Raw genomic sequence first — 17,939 nt, 5'->3', positions numbered from 1 at the left:
CTCACACTCGCCGCCCATGCTCTCTGGCTTTCTTAATGGGATCTGAGGAGGCAAGGCCAGCAGAAAGCTCACCCACTTTTAGGGGCTGCCTGGAGCCAGCACCCATAACTTGGCTCTATGAAGCCTCAACAAGAGGCAGACAACTCAGAAGCAAGCAAGCTGTCCTGAAGACTGAAGACATCCCTGGGGTAGGAGGTCCTGCCTCCCCTCCCACCCAGCCCTCTGCAGAGCACTGATGTCTAGCCCCTGTGACTCTACTTAACACAAGACCCTCGTGGCTTCCAGTTCTTTATTAACTCATGTTTCAACTCCCATACCACCTAAAATCTTGAAAACACAAGGGCTCTAAAATGCTTACACAGCTTATAGCGTGGTCTCAATTCTTCCCACTACCAGTGTGACATTTTTAACAGATTTATGCCTTCATTTCTAAAGTGCCACCTGCAAACACACAGGATAGGGTTCCTAACTCTGCCTATTAAATGATTAAATAAATCGAGGTATGTCCATTCTACAGGACACCATATACATTTTAAAACAAAAAAGGGCCAGGTGTGGTGGCTCATGCCTGTAATCCCAACACTTTGGGAGGCCAGTGTGGGAGGAGAGCTTGAGGCCAGGAGTTTGAGACCAGCCTGGACAACATATTGAGACCCTGTCGCCATAAATTTTTTTTTTAATGTAGCCAGGCATGGTGGCACTTGCCTGTAGTCCTAGCTACTTAGGAGGCTGAGGTGGGAGGATCACTTGAGCCCAGGAGTTTGCGGTTTCTGAGAGCTATCATCACACTGCTGCACTCCAGCCTGGGCAACAGAGCAAGACCCTGTCTCTAACAAAAATAAAATTTAAAAGTAAAAAATAAAAATAGGCATTTGAGCTGACATAGCAGAATGCCCATGGTATATTGTGGAATGGAAAAATAGAATTCACAGAACAATTTGTATGGTAAAGTTCAAGTTCCATTTGCATGATTAAATATATGACTCTGTATATTTGCATATGCCCAGTTAAGGGTCTGTTAGGATACAAAGCAAGCAGTGAACAGTGGCTACCCTGGTGACTCTGCCCATTTGCAAGTCTTTGCTAAGAGTATGTTACTGTTTGTTTGTTTCTTTGTTTGTTTGTTTGTTTTTTGAGGCAGAGTTTTGCTGTCACCCCGGCTGGAGTGCAGTGGCACGATCTCAGCTCACTGCAACCTCCGCCTCCCAGGTTCAAGTGATCTCCCACCTCAGCTTCCAGAGTAGCTGGGATTACAGGTGCACGCCACCACACCCAGCCTAAGAGTATATTACTGTTACAAATTTTTTAAAGCAATACAAAATAGTCCCTGTGCATCAGGGCTTAGAAAAGGACACCAGAAAGTCCCCTGGAAAACTCTCCCTGGCTATTCTAAGACTCCAGCCCTGCAGATGAGGTTATGAAGTTGATGTTATGGCACAGTTTTCTCAGGAATCGGTGAATGTAGCCACTGAGTTGAGCACTTTTCCCAGAGGAAAGCTCCCAAAACTGGCTCTACTACACACCCCTCTGTGAATTCCAGGGTTCCAGGCATCCCCATCCCACTGGAAGAGGTAATCTGGGACCAGTGAAGCCTTCCAAACATGCCCACAGACTTAATTTGCATGCTCCCATTCTTTTATTTATTTATTATTATTATTATTTTTTAGATGGAGTTTTGCTCTTGTTGCCCAGGCTGGAGTGCAATGGCACAATCTTGGCTCACTGCAACTTCTGTCCCCCGGATTCAAGCGATTCTCCTGCTTCAGCCTCCTGAGTAGCTTGGATTACAGGCATGTGCCACCATGCCTGGCTAATTTTTGTATTTTTAGTAGAGACAGGGTTTCTCCATGTTGGTCAGGGTGGTCTTGAACTCCCGACCTCCGGTGATCAACCCACCTCCACCTCCCAAAGTGCTGGGATTACAGACGTGAGCCGCTGCGCCCAGCCTGTTCCCATTCTTTTAACAAATGGCCTAAGATTAATGGTCTATTTGTTTTGTATTTTTATTAGTTACTTCACCTCATACTTCAGCTAAAACAAATGTATGCTTGTGTATTCAGTTAGTCATGGTAAGTAAAAAATATTTTGTGCAGTCAGAAGGGAAGTTTAGGGATCTTTTTCTCTATCCACTAATTGGGGTTAGTGTGTTCTACTGAAGGGTTAAAGAGAACAGCAGTGTGTTCTTTATTCCACTCTAGTTCATCACTCAGGGCTACGGAGCAACGATTTGAAGGCAGTTTTATCCAGCACAATTAAATCAAAGTTCCCAGGGCCTATGGTCATTAGACTCTGTGGGGGAAAAAAAAAAAAAAAAGGCATCTTTTCAAAAGTGAGGCCTTTTCAAGAACTCTACTATGTGATACAAAGTTCTGAAGGGCTCCAGGTACCCCATCAGCCTCACATCACGGACTGGGGAGGGGATTTTGCACACATCTTGATGTCTCCATTTGCAGCTTGTTCTCATTGGGTGAGCAATGATTTTCTAACCTTGCATGGTTTTTGTTTTGTTTTGTTTTGTTTTGTTTTGACAGAGTCTTACTCTGTCACCCAGGCTGGAGTGCACTGGCGTGATCTCGGCTCACTGCAATTCTGCCCCCCAGGTTCAAGGGATTCTCCTGCCTCAGCCTCCTGAGTAGCTGGGACTACAGGCACCCGCCACCATGCCCGGCTAATTCTTATATTTTTAGTAGAGACGGGGTTTCACCATGTTGGTCCGGCTGGTCTCGATTTCCTGACCTTGTGATCCACCCGCCTCGGCCTCCCAAAGTGCTGGGATTACAGGTGTGAGCCACCGTGCCCGGCCGTGTTCATTCCTTTTTTAAAAAATGCTCTTCAAGGTAACCCTTGGAGAAGGTACCAGAGGGTGACTGTCTGCCCTGCCCCAAGCTGTACCCTGATCACAACTTGCTGCCTACAGGCTGTGGGACAGTTCAGGAACAGTACTCTTTCCCTGCTCCCTCCCACCTTCTCACTTCTGAAATGTGTGATGGTCTTGGGCTCCTCTGAAAGCCTCCTCTAGCTGCAAGGCAGGCCCTGGCCCCATCTCCAAACAGCTAAGGACAGCCTCCTCTACCTCTACCTGCCATGTGCAGCCTGGCATCTCGGCCCCTTCTCCAGGAGGCCAGCACTTGAGGTCTCCAGCTGCATCCTCACCGCTCAGCTTGCCCAGTTCTTGTGTCCCAGTTGGCCAGTGACCACTGGTGCTTCCCCAGAGGTAAGACGGGCAAGTGGGAGGTAAGACTCAGCCCCACTCCCATCCCTACTATGCATTTTAGAAACATTTCAACCAAGGTGAAAGACAGTAGGGTTTAGAGGTGACCAGGAGAGTGCATCCCAGAACACTCCCCTGAGGAAAGTGGGAGACACAATGTGAGGAGCTGCTGCTCTGCATCGTATGACCAAGCAGAAACCCAGCGGAATTTTCACCAGAATTCTAACATTGAAAAAAATTCCGGCGGTGGCTCATGCCTGTAATTCCAACACTCTGGGAGGCCGAGGCAGGTGGATCACCTGAGGTCAGGAGTTTGAGAGCAGCCTGGCCAACATGGTGGAACCCCGTCTCTACTAAAAATATGAAAAGTAGCCAGGCATGGTGGTGGGCACCTGTAGTCCCAGCTACTCGGGAGGCTGAGACAGAATTGCTTGAACCCGGGAGGCGGAGGTTGCAGCGAGCCGAGATCACGCCACTTCACTCCAGCCTGGGCAACAGAGCTAGATTCTGTAAAAAAAAAAAAAAATCATTCTTTTCCGTAGTAAATTATGTAGAAGACATTTTCCCTAAGCAGCACCTGGAGGAGGGGAAGCTCTGACAAAATCCTGGCCCAGATGGAACCACTAACTGCACCAGCCTGAGCTCCCTCTTTCCTACGCTCCTTTAAGAAAACTTGCACCAAGACAGGAAAATCCTGTTGAGGGAAGAGCTGGACTCCAACAGTGACCTATTCTCCTAAGGCAGAATCCCGCAAACACACGCAAATCCACACTCATCCTTTTGCTGGTGAAGAGAGAGCACTAATGGCAGAATGTACATACCCAGGATCTAGAGTCAGATGGCCTGGGTTCACACCCCAGCCAGGCCACTTCCTAAAATATGACCTCGGCTTCCTCACTTGCAAAATGGGAATCGTGATCATAACACTGGCTACCTACTAGGGTGGCTGGGAGGATTAAACGGTCATACACATAAAGCATCACCATTCTGCATCACAGTGGCCCTGTAAAGATAAATCTACAAACTCCAGCTCTTCCCTTGTGTCTGCTCCTGCTGAGGCTCTGAGAACTCACAATAACAATAATAATATAGCAGCTAATATTTATCAATCACCAAGTGCCAGGTACTCAGTGCAAAATTAAAAATTTTTATATATATACACATATTTATTTATATGTATGTTAATCTTTACAGCAACCCAATGAAAGGGGTACTATTATTACTTCTAGAACCTACTACACAGACATGTTAAATGACTTGCCTAAGGTCACACAGCTAGTAAATACTAGACTCTCTTAGGCAATTGCAAATCTTAAGAGTCATGAAGATTTTCTCAAAATACCCAAGTTTGGGAGTTATAGGATCCTGAGGCAGGGCAACCTTGCTCTTCCTGAAGTGCTGCAACGCAGCTCCCACTCAGCGAATGAGAGCCAGGCTAAAAGGACCCCTTCAGATTAGGCTAAAATACAGAAAGATGTTGGCCGGTTGTGGTGGCTCATGCCTGTAATCCCAACGCTTTAGGAGGCCAAAGCCGGCGGATCACCTGAGGTCAGGAGTTCAAGAGCAGCCTGACCAACATGGTGAAACTCCGTCTCTACTAAAAATACAAAAATTAGCTGGGCGTGGTGGCACGCACCTGTAATCCCAGCTACTCGGGAGGCTGAGGCAGGAGAATCGCTTGAACCTGGGAGGTGGAGGTTGCAGTGAGCCGAGATTGTGCCACTGCACTCCAGCCTGGCAACAGAGCGAGACTCCGTCTCAAAAAACAACAACAACAAAACCCAGAAAGGTATTTAAGCCAGTATGTTCTCTGTCAGGCAGCCAGCTTCCCGCAGGCCCAACAGAGAAAGAAATGAAGGCAGGGGTGGCCCAGCCTTTGAAAGTTCTTCTCCAAAGCTGCACTGGCTGTTTGAGATGCAGGCCACAGCACCTCATGTATAGAGAGCTTTTGGGTTAATGGTGAACCACCGGAACCTGGATTACCAAGACCAAACAAAAAACAATGTGCCCAGAAAAGAGCAAGAGGAAAAGCTGATCAAATGGTAAAGAGAGGGTGCAGAAGGAGAGGTGAGCTGGGCAGAGAATCTGATAGGATATCTGGGGCATTTGGTCACTGGCTCCTGGAAACATGCTTTACTTTATTTTAGTTATCATTTGTTTGTTTGTTTGCTTATTTATTTATTTATTTTGAGATGGAGTCTCCCTCTGTTGCCCAGGCTGGAGTGCAATGGTGCCATCTCAGCTCACTGCAACCTCTGCCTCCCCGGTTCAAGCGATTCTCCTGCCTCAGCATCCTTAGTAGCTGGGATTATAGGCATGTGCCACCACACCTGGATAATTTTGTATTTTTGGTAGAGACAGGGTTTCACCATGTTGGTCAGGCTGGTCTCTAGCTCCTGACCTCAAGTGGTCCATCCACCTTGGCCTCCCAAATTGCTAAGATTACAGGCGTGAGCCACTGCGCCCAGGCTTACATGTTTTATTTTAAAATGTAACCTCTGCTTTGATGAAAAATAGTGAGACCCCTCCCTGGGTCCACAAGACTGACTCCCAGAGTTACCTGAAACATGGAGGCGTGTTGTACAAGGAGCTGTTTCCAGCCTGCACCTTGTATTCCAGGACCGAGGGGCACTCTCGGAGGGCAAACCCCAGCAGGTCATCACGGACAATCACCACGGTGACCCCAGCAGAGCCAACATTCTTCTGGGCACCAGCAAAAATCACACCAAACTTAAAAAGAGAAAGACATGCTGCTTAAGAAGGATTTGGCCATTTTTCATACATGTATGCAAACTTCCCAACTCTTCCCAAAGCACAATTTTTTTAAGGAAATGACTCTATCCTGTGTAGGGAGCAGTTCATGCTCTAAAGCAATCTCCATGTGGACGGCAAACCCATACGCAGAGTTCCAAAGCCTGAGGATGATCCGTCAGCCTGGTCCTCACCTGGATGGGGCTAACCCAAGCCCATCACTGCAAAGTCCTGGCACATACTCACATTCGCTCTGCACACCTCCTTTCTACCCCCAAATCAGTCTTTAAAGTGGGGCCTCTAACTCTCCCTGGTTACCAAGAGAAGAACTATTTTTTTTTTTTTTGAGACGGAGTCTTGCTCTGGCACCCAGACTGGAGTGCAGTGGCGCAATCTCGGCTCACTGCAACCTCTGCCTCCTGGGTTCAAGCGATTTTCCTGCCTCAGCCTGCCGAGTAGCTGGGATTACAGCGTGTGCCACCATGCCCAGCGAATCTTTGTATTTTTAGTAAAGACGGGGTTTCACCATGTTGGCCAGGCTGGTCTTGAACTCCTGATCTCATGATCCGCCCTCCTCGGCCTCCCAAAGTGCTGGGATTACAGGCCTGAGCCACTGCGCCTGGCCAAAACAGATTTTTTAATCTATTTACATCTGTATAAAAGAACAGTCAGAAGGTGCTGAGAAAGGGACTGCTATGACAAAGAGAAGGGATGGGACAAGCTGCCTGAGGGAGAAGAAATTATAGAAAACAGAGGATTAAAGGTACTTTAGGTAATTCTGTTGCGCAAGATACAGAACCCTCTCCCATGCCTCTCTCCATGAAACCCTTAGGAAAATTGAGCGTTGGCAGGAAGTTGGGGGTGGGGGAAAGTAATTTATAGTTATTTAAAATTGCCAGTGCCTGGTGATAATAAAAAGCAGACCATAAACCAAATACGGTATATCTAAACAATTATTATTCAGCCTTTAAAAAGAAAGGAAGTTCTGACACACACTACAACATGGATGAACCTTGAAGGCAATAAGCCAGACACAAAAGGACAAATAGTACATGATTCACTTCTAGGAGGTACCTAGAGCAGTCAAATTCACAGAGACAGAAACTAGAATGGAGGCTGCCAGGGGCTGGAGGGTCGGGAGAGAGGGGGTTAGTGTTTAATGTACAGACTTTCATTTGGGAAGATGTAAAAGTTCTGGAGATGGATGGTGGTGATGCCTGCACAACAATGTGAATGCTCTCAATGCCACTGACCAGTATACTTAAAAATGGTTAAAATGGTACTTTTTATATTAAATGGTAAAATTTATTATAAGTATATTTTATCCCAATTAAAAAGGCAGAATACCACTCAGTCAGTTCAACTGTTGTTCTTAGATTCTTTACCCGCATCGCCCCCTGGGGCATCTACCTAGAGCGCCGGTCCCACTGCCCTGCCTTGGCGAGCCACTCATAAAACGGTATCCTGTTGATGCTTTTGGAGGTGGGTACCAGGCAAGGGGAAGCTCCCTCTCATAGGTCCCCTGGGCTCGGGATAATCTGCATCTGCTCTTGAAGACAAGTCTCTCCTCATCTGTTGACCAAACAAGTTTCTAAGAACCACTCTCAAAAGCAGGTAGTTCCCCAAGGATTCGAGTGGGACCCTGTGAGGCAAACATCACCACAAGGCTGGGAACAGCAGGACTCAGGCACTGCAACAGCTGGGAATTTGCACCTGGCAGTCTGCTCACTGGCAGCTGCACTGGCTCACGGGTTCTGCAGGCCTCAGACACCCATGGTTCTTCCCGCTCTTGTATATATTAAAATGTCCCTGCAGAAACCGAGTCAGTGGGTTCCCCCCACCCTGCCTTTTATACTCTACCTTGGAAACATCCACTGGCTTGGACAGGAAGTTTGAGGACATGTCACAAACCAGTACTGCTCCCTTGACATCGGGTATAAAGTCAAACTCCACACCATGCACCGTCTCATTTGCGCAATAATACACGTAGGAGGCATCTGGGTTGAGGTTCCAGGTGCTTGGATCTGGAATTTCTATCACAGAAGACAAGTTTGAGACTTTGCACTTTTCATTCTCCTCTTTCCTTACATAGATGGGAGTCAACCAGGAGACTGACAGGCCTCCCCTAGCAGGGAAAGACTAACTGACTCCAAAGCATTGCACGAGTGAAAGCACCCTCCCAGCCTCATCCTTTGTTACCATCGTTACCAACATCCTGAGAGGATGAGCGATCCAACCTTTCGACTTTTACTGGGAACAAATCATCTTCAAAAATGGCATGGGAAGGTGGGCATGGTGGCATATGCCCATAGTCCCAGATATTTAGGAGGCTAAGGTGGGAGGATCACTTGAGCCCACGAGCTGGAGGCTACAATGTGCTATGATCCTGCCTGTGAAGAGCCACTGTACTCCAACCTGGGCAACATAGAAAGACTCTGTCTCAACAAAATAAAATAAAGTAAATTTTTTCAAAAGGCATGGGAGATATCTGAGTTTTTACTTGGCACCCAGTATCCATCTATCCTACATCCATTGATGGACTAGTAGCTTCTTCTTGGAACCCCAGCCCTCACCCACTCTCAGCCCATGTAGTTCCAGGCGAGCAGGCGGATCACCTGAGGTCAGGAGTTCAAAAGCAGCCTGGCCAACATGGTTAAACTCTGTCTCTACTAAAAATACAAAAATTAGCCAGGCATGGTGGCCGGCACCTGTAATCCCAGCTACTCGGGAGGCTGAGGCAGGAGAATCACCTGAACCTGGGAGGCGGAGGTTGCAGTGAGCTGAGATTGTGCCACTGCACTCCAGCCCTGGATGACAGAGCAAAACTCTGTCTAGAAAAAAATAGAAAATAAAATAAAGTAAGAGTATGCATAGGCTCTAGTCTTAGCTAGTACAGCCATCCAATCTAAATGGTAATGAACTAGCAACTGTCAAGGGAAGAAAATAATTGAAAACTACAGATTGCCCTGGGTCGCCACCATTCAGCATGTCACCACCCAGCTCAGCTCCCAGAACTTACTTGTATAACTCCCAAGTTTAGGGTGAACGATATTTATAGTCCCAAACTTCTTGGCTTCTTCTGCGGCCTTAGCTGACCAAGCTCCTGTCACCACATAGTCCGCACACCTTCCTGCTTTCAAGCCAATCAGGTTTAAGGGGACAGCACTGAACTGGCCGGACCCACCTCCTTGCAAAAAAATCACCTTATAGTTGTCTGGAACAGCTCTGGGCAGAAGCACAGGTAACAGTAAATACATAAACTCATGTGGTCAAAGATTGAGAACAACTGATGCTCTACCAAGTGCTTTACCTTGGGTGGATTTACTACAAGAAATATGGTAATGTTCCAATACTACTTTGTCTTCCCTAATTCACTCATTTATTTATGCAATCCTTGGACAACTATTTACTGGAGACTGCGTTGAAAGCCTAGGGTTACTGTTTGACCTGAAGCTCTTCCTCCTCTTCCTAGTGACAACAGCCTGATGTTCCTTTAGGAAATTACCCCTCTGCCACTCTCAGTCGACATGGTTCAACTGTGGTCAACCCTGGCTCAAGGGGATGAGCACCTGCCCCAGGCTAGCCAATGGAATTTGGTACTGAGACCTTTACTCAAACTTCTAGGTAAGGAAAGCTGTTTCTATTGAGGGAAAGAAGAAACTTGTAGGAGCTAATCCTGCAACCAATGGTGGCCACCCAGCGAAGAGAACACATAAGAAAGCAGAGCCAGAAGATGGGGGGAAATCACCTTTCTGCAATCATTTAGAAGCACCTAAATTCTCCTGCATTTATCTGTTAGGTGAGATAATACATTTCTTTTTTACTTAAGCCAGTGAGTTGGGGGTCCTATAACTTGCACCCAATAATCCTGTGTTATGCACCATGCTATGAACCAGGTGGATGTTGGGCAGGGGGTTTTGATAATGTTTTAGGCCTACCCATGAAATCATGTATCTATTATACATCAAAATAAAAAGCAAAACTCTTTGACTCCAGGATGAAAAATTAAGATAATGATGAGAATGGCTACAGGCGGTAGAAATAAGCCCAGCTCCAAAAGGACAAGGCCATGGAAACTGGACCCAAGCCTTTGAGTAAGGTCAGAGCCTGGGAATAGGTGTACGGAAGGCAGATGGCCAGGGAACAGACCTCCAGCAAAGATATAGAGGTAAATTAATAAAGGACAGGGCAATGTGGCAGAGTCTTGGGGAATGGGGTGGTAGGAGTGTAAATATCTTGTCCTGAAAGATGCATGACCTAAATTCAGTGCTTAGCAGGATAGCAAGCAACCAGCAGGTCTTAGGAGACTCTAGCCATGAGGTTCTTAGCAGCTGGGAAGACTGATAACCCAAGACAGAGTTCCAGGTTCACATTATTCAGATGCAGGGCAGTTAACAAGGCCAAGAATTAGATGGAAAGAAACCAGGCCGAGGTCTAGGTACAGGTATACAAGGTAGGAACCAGGTTAGGAGAAGAAAAGATAGGCCCTTCAATTGAACTGGGACCCCAGTCAGAGGAAGTTCATAGCCATGTGGTCAAATGCCATCTCTCCCAGGCTAATGTTCCAAATACCCACTCCATGAAGGACAGGATTGTCCTATGAATGTGACATGATACTCAGCAGGCCAATGAACAAGAGAAGCCAAGCAGATGGCTACCAGCTCTGAACATTCACATTGCAATTAGCGTCTATGGCTCCTCACAGAAATATCACCAAGCCTGCCCCATCTGAATCATTTTATCAAGCAATTCGAAAAAGAAAACTTGAAATAATCAGTATAATTCCAATTTTGTTAATGTAATAATGCAAGAATGGGTCCTAACATATTAGTGATTATCCCTGATTAGTGGGGGTAAAGTTAATTTCAGTTTAGTTGTGAGTTACAGTGTTTTTCCTACCATAAATGTGCATTATTTCTGTGAGCAGGAAAAAAAAAATGGTATGCTTTCAAACTTGCTATATTCGTAGGTTTATGTGAACATGTTTATATAATATATAAAAATCTCTCCTTTAAATAGCAATCTATTTAAGAATAAGGTATTCTCTGGATAGGAAAGGCAGTACAGATAACCCACGAGATTTCGTCTAAGCAGCAGTTCCTACAGTTCAGAACTCTTACAATTACCCAAAGAGCCTGTTAAAAATAAAGTCTCTCCAGAGATTCTGATTCAGCAGGACTAAGTGGTGCCCGCCACTTGATTTTTTTTTTTTTTTTTGAGACGGAGTATCGCTTTGTCACCTAAGCTGGAGTGCAGTGGCACGGTCTGGGCTCACTGCAAACTCCGCCTCCCTGGTTCAAGCGATTCTCCTGCCTCAGCCTCCCGAATAGCTGGGAATACAGGTATGCGCCACCATGCCCAGCTAATTTTTTCTTTTTTTGTATTTTTAGTAGATGGGGTTTCATCGTGGTAGCCAGCATGGTCTTGATCTCCTGATCTCACGATTCACCCGCCTCGGCCTCCCAAAGTGCTGGGATTACAGGCATGAGCCACCTTGCCTGGCCCCACTTGAATTTTTTAATATTCCCCCTAACCAGGTGACTCTGACAGATCGTATGAGACTCAAACTTCGAGAACACCTGAACCAGTTTATAGTCAATTATGCTGACAAAGATGACCATTTCTTTGTCATTTACACCTCTTTCATGCCAGTTTAACTGCCACAGTGCTGAAAAATCTTTCCTAGATACAATGATTTCAAATCTTTGGAAATATCACATAAAATAAAAACAAAAACATACAAACACAGGATGGGGAACAAATAAAAAGCATTAGGTACTAATAGTGAATTGGAGAGAATCTTAAAAGGATTATTTTAAATTATGAAATATTCTGAACAAACAATAGAGTGTAGAAAATAATGGAAGACATCCAGGTTTAGGAAGTATCTAACAAAAGTAACATGATTTGATCTTTTTTAAACTTACAGCAATTCCCGCACAAGATTCTCTGTATTGTTAATAATCTTGGCAAAATCTGATGACCTGTGACTCATTTCTGTGAAAGGAAAGATAAACAACAATAACAAAAATTCCAGCTCAGAACCAAATGAACGGAAATACCTATGAAATTTGCAAGTAAACAATAATACAGGGAAATTTTGAGTTATTCTGCATTCAAATTGTGGGCCAAGGCTCACTTAGTTTAGGGGACCATCCAAACTGATTTTCAAATTGCAAACATTTTAGCTTTATAGTCATGGCAGAAGGATTTTTCAAGTGGTACATTCATTGAGCAAGCTATTTATTAATTCGTCACTCCGTGATGCTCTCTGTGATTCTTCTTACCATCTCTTTCTCACAAACAGGAATCTATGTGCAACAGTTGCCCTTTAGGTCTAGAGCACAAAATTCCATGCTGTGATCTGACTTCACAGAAATCTAAGTATATGTCCCAAACCAACAGGAACAAAATTTAACAGAAATAAGCAATACAGTTAACCTTATGGTCTCTTAATACCATGCAGTCTTCAGAACCACCAAAAATAAAAGAAAATAAGTTTTAGAATGCAGAGGTCCTCTTCCCAAAAAATATAGGGGAAACTTGATAAGATTATCAATGTGCGAGGTCTTCATAAAAGGCTTATGTACTTTTAAACTTTAATGAGGTTGTATTTAAGTACAATAAAAACTGTAAATTGAATGTAAAGCAATATTATAAATGTTTGGAGGCACTGTTATGCAAATATATAGTATCTTCTGATCCTAAATCCTATGATTAGCAAAAACCAATTATGACAGGGTAAGCTGAGATGTCAGAACCTCTCACCAGCATTTATGCTATTTTCAAAATGGTTTCTATCAGACATGCAACCCAAGCTATTAAAGTTTAAAAATGTATCTATAAAGGCCTATAGGAAGACCCTATAGGCCCTGTAATTCTATATTTGATGCATTTAAATTAGTTCCCTTTGGGCCAGGGCTCAGTGGCTCAAGCCTGTAATCCCAAAACTTTGAGAGGCCAATGTGGGAGGATGGCTTGAGGCCACGAGTTTCAGATCAGCCTGGGCAACAAAGTGAGATTCCATCTCATGGGATCTTTAAAAAATGTTTTAAACATTTAAAAAAAATTAGCCAGGTGTGGTGATGTGTACCTATAGTCCTAGCTACTCAGGAGGCTGAGGCAGGAGGGTCACTTGAGCCCAGGAGTTGGAGGCTGCAGTGAACTATGATCATGCCACTGTACTGCAGCCTGGGTGACAGAGCAGGACCCTGCCTCTAAAAAAAAAAAAAAAAAAAAAAAAAAAAAAAAAAGCTTCCTTTGAAACATGGACATTCACAGAATTCAAAAGTAAATCTTACCAAGAACACTAATGCCAACTCCTTTGTAGTCTAATAATTCCTTTTGTATCTCTAACAACACCTAGAAAACAATAAAGGAAAATAGGGTTATTTAAATATGCTCTGCACTGCTTTCCGTCCGCACATACAAACCTGACGAGAGGACAAGGAAGGGTCTACAGTGAGGTCCCCAGGCATCCATCCCCACCCACAGCCAGTCTCCTTCCTTCCCATGTCCACAAAGCCAGCGATTATGCAACTTACACACAAGGTAAGCATGAAATTAGGCAATGTGACTGATGTTGATACACTTTTTCCAAAGGCCTGAATTTACCGATTCCCTAGAAAATGTCCCCTTCACAAATCTCATTCACCACTCTCCTAAAGCTAAAGTAAAGAATGCATAAAGTTCTGGGTTAAAGGGACAACAATAAAAAAATTATGCCCAGATTATGCAGGTAACTCAATTTTCCGATCTCTTTTGGTCTAAGGTGCTAGACTGGGAAGCGTGGGGTGAGCAGGAAGAAGGAAGAGCCTGCTGTGAATAAGATTTATCCCGGGGTGCTGCAACAAGACTGGCACAATGTTGATAGTTGTTGAGTCTCGGAGATGGGCCCTTGGAGGTTCATTACACTACTTTTATCTTTGTGTATGTGAGGATTCCCATAATAAAAAATAAAGAGAAAAAGAAAGGCTTTAAAAATGAACATAAAATAAGTGCAAAAGCAACCAGCCAGAGAAGGTCTACAAATAGGAGGCACTTTTTTTTAAGGTGCTTGCTAAGGAGGGCATCATTAAAACACAGCTATAACCTAAACTGGATTGCAACTTGTCTCAAAAAACAGTATTTTAACAATAAAGAATTAGACAAGGCCTGGCGCGGCGGCTCACGCCTGTAATCCCAGCACTTTGCGAGGCCAAGGCGGGCAGATCATGAGGTCAAGAGATTGAGACCATCTTGGCCAACATGGTGAAACCCCGTCTCTACTAAAAATACAAAAATTAGCTGGGCTTGGTGGTGGGTGCCTGTAATCCCAGCTACTCGGGAGGTGGAGGCAGAAGAATTGCTGGAACCCGGGAGGCAGAGGTTTCAGTGAGCCAAGATCAAGCCACTGCACTCCAGCCTCGTGACAGAGCAAGACTCCTCTCAAAAAAAAAAAAAAAAAAAAAGAATTAGATTAAAAAAAAGACTGCCTTGACGACTGGGTCTAAGAATGTGTTATTGTTTTCTGAAATGTTGGATGCTTGTTAGCACTAGCTGATCAAATAAAATAGAGTGAATCTTTTCTTTTAGTAAAGAGAAACATTCATCTGTGAATACTCTTTGAACTCGCTCCTGAGACTGTATCTTTCTTATAGACAGCATTCGTTGAAAATAGTTCTATAAAAGTTTATAAACAAAATAATTACAAAGAGTTTTAAAGACTCCTACTGAAAAATCACACCTCCCTAATCCAGTAGGTTTTTTTTTTCCAGTTGAAGAATGCATTGCTTTTGTGGATCATAACCAATTTTTTGTTGTTGTTGTTAAGAGACAGGGTCTTGCTCTGTCACCCAGCCTGGAATGCAGTGGGACAATCACAGTTCACTACAGCCTCAAACTCCTGGGCTCAAGAGATCCTCCCACCTTAGCCCCCTGAGTTGCTTGGATTACAGGCGTGCGCCACCACACCCAGCTCACGACTAATTTTTTTAATGAAACAGAACAGACTAGAGCAGGATAGAATACAAAATAGTGTATGTCACAGGTAATTAGGCTACACATCATTTCATAAGGCATTTCTTTTTGTTACAATTGAATGTGTATACTTTGTCATTTTGTAAACATGCTTTTCACTGTAGGTTACAGTCAAAAGAAGTTTGAAAGCTTCTCTTATCTTTACAATTCAACTAAATCAAGGAAACACATAAAAAGCAACATCTGCCTGCCCCCTCACCCTCCTGCCCCCCAGGTTACATGCAATCCAAGGGCAAAAATCCTCCCAGAAAAATTAATAATAAATAACTGTATTACTGATGACAATTGCCATTACAATTATAGTAATAAATTAATAAAGAATTACGTAGGGAACAAACGTTGGGAACACTCCAAAACATGGGGGGTGGAGGAGGAGGCTACAGGAAACATCTCCACAGCTGGAGCAGGGAATCTCGTCTAAAATGAACTGTAACGACTGAGAAAAAATAAGCCCTGTCCTCTCAGCTACTGTGAGTGCTACCCCTAGAAAAGTAAGAAGTCCTTTCCCCTTTAAAATTGGATTCTCTATTCTTACCACAACACAGAGGAGGCTCTGTCCCAGGGAGATTTCTACTCTGCTCAACAATTGATAATTGTAAAATACTTGGCTATGCCTCATGCTGCTCCAACGTATTATCAGCTCTATCCTGGTTAGAAAAATAAAAATTTAACAGCAGCAGCAGCCGCCTGACAATGGGCTCAAGGCACATCGGAGACTTTGCCTTCTTCACTGCGGGTGGGGCTGGGGACGGTGGGTTTGGCGGCGGAGGGGAGGAGCCGGGCTGGGGCCTGGGAAGGCAGAGAATGAGTTCCACCAGCAAGATCTGATTGTGGCCCGGGAGAGAATTCAATCACTCGGTTTACTCCAGAACGAAATGAACAAGGAATTGGGTTAAGCAGCCCAAAGTCTACCAGAGTTCGAATACTCGAACGCCTTTAGGGGACAAGCAGGTTAAAAAAAGGAGGGAGGTGGGGAGAAAGGCTTTAGGAAAGGGTAGGTTCTATAGGGGACAAGGAGGGGAAAGTTGGACTGAAGGTTCAAATTTACATTTCTGAAAAGCAGTGTTCCTAAGTGCTGGCTAAAGCAAACACTGGTGTAAGGCGTAGGGGGGCACCCACACGCGGACCTTTAAGTTTGCAATCCCTTTCAGCTAACGTGATCCACTGCAATATGCAAAACCTGTCATCGGTTCATTCCCATTCATCACTCATTCACACTATGTCCATTCATGCATCCGCTCCTCACTGCCCGGGCTCGCCGCACAGCTGCGCGAGGCGAACGCAGAGATCAGAGCTTTTTCTTTTTCGCCCCGCCCCAGCCCCCGGACCGGCCCAGGAGACGGCACAGCCCGGGCGTCTGCAGGTGCGTGGCACCGGCGGGACAGCAGGCCCCGGCCAGCTGAGTCGTGCACTGCCTCGCACCAGCAGTCAGGGCCAGGGGCAGCTGCACGGGCACGCCTCGCCGAGCTTCCTCACCAACTGCATTCTTCCCGAAGCCCGCTTGCCAGAGCTGCTGATCCCGCTGTGCACGCTGATGCAAAGCGCCTACGGGACTCAAGGCAGGGAGCGGGAATCCGAGTGCCACACTTAGGGATGCAAACCCACCCGCGTGCGTGCTCCCGCCTGAACCTCACTCCCGGCGCCCGCTCGCGGGGACTTACTGAGTGGGGCAGCTTGGCGGGACCAGGCCCAAAGTTGACCACCTGCCTGGGGGCGTCCATGGTGCGGCGGCGAGGGCGGTGAGTCAGCCAAGGAGGACCGAACGCGTGAACGGCTGGCGTTCCTGGACGCTGCGGTGAGAGTCTGCAGCCGGCTCCGAACCCCCGCCTTGTTACAGCGCCGAGTCGGCGCCCCATTGGCCCGTGCTGTCGCAGGCCCTGCGCTAATTGGTTCGCGCGAAGGAGCTGGCATCCCCATTGGTCGCGCTTCTGAGCCGAGTCGGAGCAGTTGCTCCTCCTCGTGTTTACTGTTTCAACCCCCATTTTTGATCAATGCAAGGAGAGCGCGAGATTGCGCCAGCCAGCCGAGCCGGCTCGGCTGCGCGCCCGCCCGAGGATTGTGGGCGGCGGGAAGAGGCTGCCCCTGCCAACCTGCCTTTGCCCCTTGAGCCCTCAATCTGGCCGGTTCCAGTCCTCCAACCCCAGAGGACCTCAGCTCCTCTCTCTTGGCCGAAAGGGCAGTTGCCGAGCAGATTTGTAGCCCCCATCCACCCACCTCTCCACCACCAGCCCCCAGTTTGGGCTGTGATGTATTTGTTCCAGAACCAGCTGTCACTAATCTACCAAACTTTTCTAAGCACCCCCACAGGCGTCAGATACCCCAGTGGAGAGAGAGGACCCCCCAAGGTTGGAAGCGCAGGATGAAGAAGGGCCGGGGGTGGGTGGATACGGTTCTTTGTATTTGCACGTGGGTCCCGAGTTCCTGCAGGATTAAAGAACGGAGGTGGCCGAGGACGCAGGGAGGAGCGATAGCCTGGGAAGCGTGGATGCCCCCCAGGCAAGTCCTTTAAAGTCGCTGATTCTCCATTTCCTCCTTTGTGAAACGAGTGAGCTGGAACCCTGCGACAGCTCTCAGGTTGCGCCCGCGCTGACAAGCTGTGAGTTTAGAAACGTGAGGAGATATTAACAAGAACGCGATACCCATAGGGCGCTGCAGCCCAAACCAGAAGAAGGTGGCCCCTAGCCAGGCCAGGCGCAGGGCCAGAGCTGCTCAAACTTTTCCACAGAAGTGTCCTTCTTAAAAGAACTCCAGTGGAGACCCGCATGGGGTTCTGAAACAGAAAACCCTCCCCCTACCCTGCAAGAAAGAAGTTCCTTTGAAGTCTGGAATTTCATCATTTTTAAACTGTGAATTTTGCATTCTCTGCCATAATTTAACCTAGTTTCTTTTAATGTAAAAATATTTTCCCTGTCTGAGTAAAACTGATGCGCCAGGAATATATACAGTCCAACTGCCCCGT

At 46.1% G+C, this 17,939-nt stretch overlaps 1 protein-coding gene across 1 annotated transcript in view; it reads right to left on the bottom strand.

The window, feature by feature from the left end:
• PSAT1 (phosphoserine aminotransferase 1) overlaps positions 1–17,587 on the bottom strand; it is a 33,000-nt gene extending 15,413 nt beyond the window's left edge. The window contains exons 1-6 of the mRNA XM_002819889.5: positions 16,642–17,587; positions 13,264–13,324; positions 11,890–11,959; positions 8,982–9,187; positions 7,823–7,995; positions 5,772–5,941 (exon numbers count right to left, since the gene is read on the bottom strand). Coding sequence (XP_002819935.3) covers positions 5,772–5,941; positions 7,823–7,995; positions 8,982–9,187; positions 11,890–11,959; positions 13,264–13,324; positions 16,642–16,962 — 1,001 coding nt within the window. The 5' untranslated portion in view covers positions 16,963–17,587. The remainder of the gene's footprint in view (positions 1–5,771; positions 5,942–7,822; positions 7,996–8,981; positions 9,188–11,889; positions 11,960–13,263; positions 13,325–16,641) is intronic.
• Between the last annotated feature and the right edge of the window lie 352 nt (positions 17,588–17,939).

This window comes from Pongo abelii, chromosome 13 (genome assembly GCF_028885655.2).
Source record: "Pongo abelii isolate AG06213 chromosome 13, NHGRI_mPonAbe1-v2.0_pri, whole genome shotgun sequence".
In the NCBI taxonomy this organism is placed as follows: Eukaryota; Metazoa; Chordata; class Mammalia; order Primates; family Hominidae; genus Pongo; species Pongo abelii.
This window is presented reverse-complemented; position numbering and strand designations above follow the sequence as displayed.